General features: G+C 58.8%; 1 protein-coding gene across 1 annotated transcript; it reads right to left on the reverse strand.

The window, feature by feature from the left end:
• Positions 1 to 2,002: 2,002 nt before the first annotated feature.
• On the reverse strand, positions 2,003 to 3,063 carry SOX14 (SRY-box transcription factor 14). Its single transcript, XM_075099550.1, is given in 4 exon segments — positions 2,003 to 2,700; positions 2,703 to 2,799; positions 2,801 to 2,860; positions 2,863 to 3,063. Coding segments are annotated over 4 exon segments (720 nt in total). The 3' UTR covers positions 2,003 to 2,338.
• Positions 3,064 to 3,678: the final 615 nt, after the last annotated feature.

The following is a 3,678-nucleotide window of genomic DNA, read 5'->3' on the forward strand; positions in this document are numbered from 1 at the left end:
GCCCCGGGCACCCCGAACACCCCGGGCACCCCCCAGCCCGTCCCCTCCGCCCCCGCAGCCGCCGGGGCCGCCCGGGGAGCAGCGCCCCGACGTGCGCCCCTCGGCCGGGCCCGGCTGCCTCAGGGGTACGGAGGGTCCCACCAAAGCTCTGCCGCGGTGGGAGCGGGGTCCGGACGCTGGGTGTCCCCGCGTGTCCCCCCCCCAGCCTCCGCTCTGCCCCCCTCCCCCGCGGGGCCCGCCGGGCCGGCGCTTTGGCCCCCCCCTTCCCTCCGCTCTCCTCCGACCATTGTCAGACTAATCTGGGTGGATGTTAAAGGACACTGAGCTATCGGTGTTATCACCCAGAGTGACAGCGACTGTCAGCTGGGGTTACATCAGCGCTCGGCGCTGCCGGCGCCGCGCCGCGCCTCCCTGCCCACGCCGGGCGCATTCAGCCCCGCGTGTCCCAGCGGATCGTCCCGCTGCTCCCAGGCCCCGCCGAAGCCAGCTCCTTTAATTGTCCTCATTTGTAAGAGCCGTTTTGTCATGCTAAACAAGGCTGGAGCAGCCATTCTAACCTCTCCTTTCAGCCCTTTTCTCTTCTCCCCTTTTGTTTACCTTCGCCTGATCTCTCATTTATTTATCTATCTATTCTTCCCCTCCTCACCCTCCCATTCAAGCCCCATGTATGTTAATTGTGTTATGCCGTTTAATTCTAACATCGGTCTCCAAAGAGCACTTAATGAGCAAAGCACATCCAAACACGCATCACTCCGGCTATTCAGCTCCTCCAGACGGACCTCAGCCTCTCACCCCTCCGCCTCTGCCCCCGCCTACAGCGACACCCCCCCTTCACAAAGGGGCCCCCATGAGCAGCGCCCCAAACATCGCTAATTGATCCCCACAAGATGCTACTTACAACCCCCCGCTTTTCATCACCGTCAGCACCCCCCTTCCAAATCTCTCCTCGCACCGCTAAAACTTCCAACGCCGCGGAGGCAACTTGGGACAGCCCGGTTCCCCGACGGGCGGGCCGGGGCGGAGGGGAGCAGACCCCGCAAACACCCGCGTTTCCCGCGGCTTCAGCCCCGCTTTTCGGAAGTTTTCTCATCCCGCAAACGCGTTTCCCGACGGGCTCCAAAGAGAGCCCGACCCGGCCCGGTACGGCTCCAAACCGCCCCCGAATCCGGTAAAATCGGGACGGGGTGGGGGGCAGTGTTACGGGACGGCAGCCCCGCGGCGGCGGCGAGCGCCGGGGATGCGGGCGGAGGTCGGTCCCGCCGCGGGGAGCATCTCCCGCAGCCCCCGGTACGGAAACCGGCGCCGGGGAACCGGGGCACCGCATTTACACCACGCCGTTGCCTCGTTTAATGACAGATTGTCTTTATTCAAAACGTCTTTGTTCAACAAATGAAAAGGTTTGACGAGGTAAAATCCTGCCGGATACATATTTTTTCTTCTTCTTCTTCCCCAAGACATTGTGAAAACATATTTAAATCACCATTGGTTTTTATTCGGTTTTTCGTTATTATTATTATTAGTAGTAATTTTTTTACAATTCTACTGCCTGACTTCATACCTGACGCTCTGTCTAAAGTAAACTTAGATCTAGTCTCACTGGATCACACAAATTTAAGGACTATCTGTTTTAAATTAAGAAACACTATCATATGTTTTAAATATAAATGTTTCTCCCCCCTCCCTTTTTTTTTTTTTTACTTTGAAGAGCCTTTTTTTCTGACATGAAAAGCAATTTTACCGAGTAGTGCGTAGTGGCAAAATATATATATATTTATATATATAACACAGCCGATCTCGTCTTTTAATGTGCAAAAGGAAAACAAAACAAAAAAAAAAATCATAGTAAGACCGCGACTTCCCAAAGTCAAGTCCAAGTGACATGAGACCCTGGAGAACTCATAGACATTAAGAGAATAAATAAAAATCCAAACCGCCTCTCTCTCTCTTTTTCTTTTTTTCTCCCCCCGCCTTCTTTGTCCCGAAAGGGCAGTTCAAGGTTCGCTTTTTTGTTTGTTTGTTTTTAAAGACATTTACAACTCTTACAAGTGCCGGGTTCCTATCTGACCCCGCGACTGCAGATCCCCCCGAGCCTGGGGCCAGCTCTCAGGACGAGGTTTAGGCGAGAGCTTCTCCGAGTCCCCGAGGCAGCGTCCGCGTCTGTCCCGGCCCGGTGGCGGGCAGCAAGAGTCCTGCTTCGGGTGGCCTTTTTTTTTTTTTTTTTTTTTTTTTTTCGCTTCTGCAGGTTTTTATGTACATGCACACGAAGGAATCCCAGTTCCAGCTGCCACCCGGGGAGGGGGGACACGCGCACACACGCCTGGGGGGGTGTGGGTGGGTGTTACATGGCAGTCGCATGTGCTGAAGAATAGGGATCTATCCCAGTCTTGGTCATGCCTGGGAATAATATGTAGGCAACTGGAGGTTGCAAACTGGAAGCCGACCAAGCGGTACAGTTACATGGCACGACATAGCCCGGGTTAGTTGGCGAGGGGTGAGTGTGGGTGTGTTGGCTGGGGCAGCTCAAGCTGCCGAACGCCCCGTTCTGGTATCCCAAGGTGGAGGCGTAGGGCAGGGTGCTGGTGGCTAAGGTGTGAGGAACCTCAGTCATCTTCTGAATGGCGCTGGAGCTGAACTGGCTGGGGTCAAGTAAGGAGTAAGGTGCTGAGGTGGGGGGCAGGAAAGCCCTGGCCTTCTCCGGGAGCTCAGCAGAGAGTCAGTGGCCCCCACGGGAAGCCCGGCGGCCTTTAAGGGATCAGTTTCCCCGAGGTAAGGCAAAGGGAAGACATACCTGTCCTTTTTTGAGCAGGTTCTTGGGCTTGCGCCGGGGTCTGTATTTGTAGTCGGGATGCTCCTTCATGTGTGCTGCGCCCGCAGCCGCTTGGCCTCGTCGATGTAAGGGCGCTTCTCCGCCTCGGAGAGCAACTTCCACTCCGCGCCCAGCCGCTTGCTAATCTCCGAGTTGTGCATTTTGGGGTTCTCCTGGGCCATCTTGCGCCGCTGGCCGCGGGACCACACCATGAAGGCGTTCATGGGGCGTTTGATGTGGTCGCTGGGCTTGGACATGCTTCGGCCGGGCTGGCCGGGCCGGGCGGGCGGCTCGGCGGGGCGCTGCGGTGTGGGGCGCGCTGGGGGCGCCGGACGGCGGCGGCGGAGGAGGAGGAGTGAGGAGGAAGAGGAGGAGGAGGAGGAAGAGGAGGAGGAAAAGACGAGCCGGAGGAGCGGGCTCAGCTGATCATCACAGGTCCTCCGCCAACGCCGTCCCCGGCGGGAGCCCTGCCGGGGCGGGGCGCGGAGCGGTGGCCCCGCGGCTAGGCGGGCGGCGGGCCGCCGGGCACAGCTGCGGGCCGGCGGTGGGGACGCGGCGCGGTGCGGGGCAGTTCAAAGGCTGGGGGCTGCGGAGCGCAGGCTGACATAGCGGCAGGGCGTTCACAGCGCGGCCGGGCGCCCAATCAGCGCGGAGGGGGACCCGCTTAAAAAGAGGGAGAGAGGAAGGGCGAGAGGAAGAGGAGGGGAGGGGACAGGAGAGGAGGGAGGAGGAGGAGGAAGAAGAAGAGAGGAGGGGAAAAGAGGACCCCCCCATCCCCCGCTTCAAAGGCGCAGATTAAAAGGAAGGCTTTTTGCTGCACTAATAGCGGCTGCGGGGAAGGCGAGAGAAGCGCGGGGGGTCCCCATCCTCCC

Source organism: Phalacrocorax aristotelis, chromosome 7, assembly GCF_949628215.1.
Source record: "Phalacrocorax aristotelis chromosome 7, bGulAri2.1, whole genome shotgun sequence".
Classification (NCBI taxonomy): domain Eukaryota; kingdom Metazoa; phylum Chordata; class Aves; order Suliformes; family Phalacrocoracidae; genus Phalacrocorax; species Phalacrocorax aristotelis.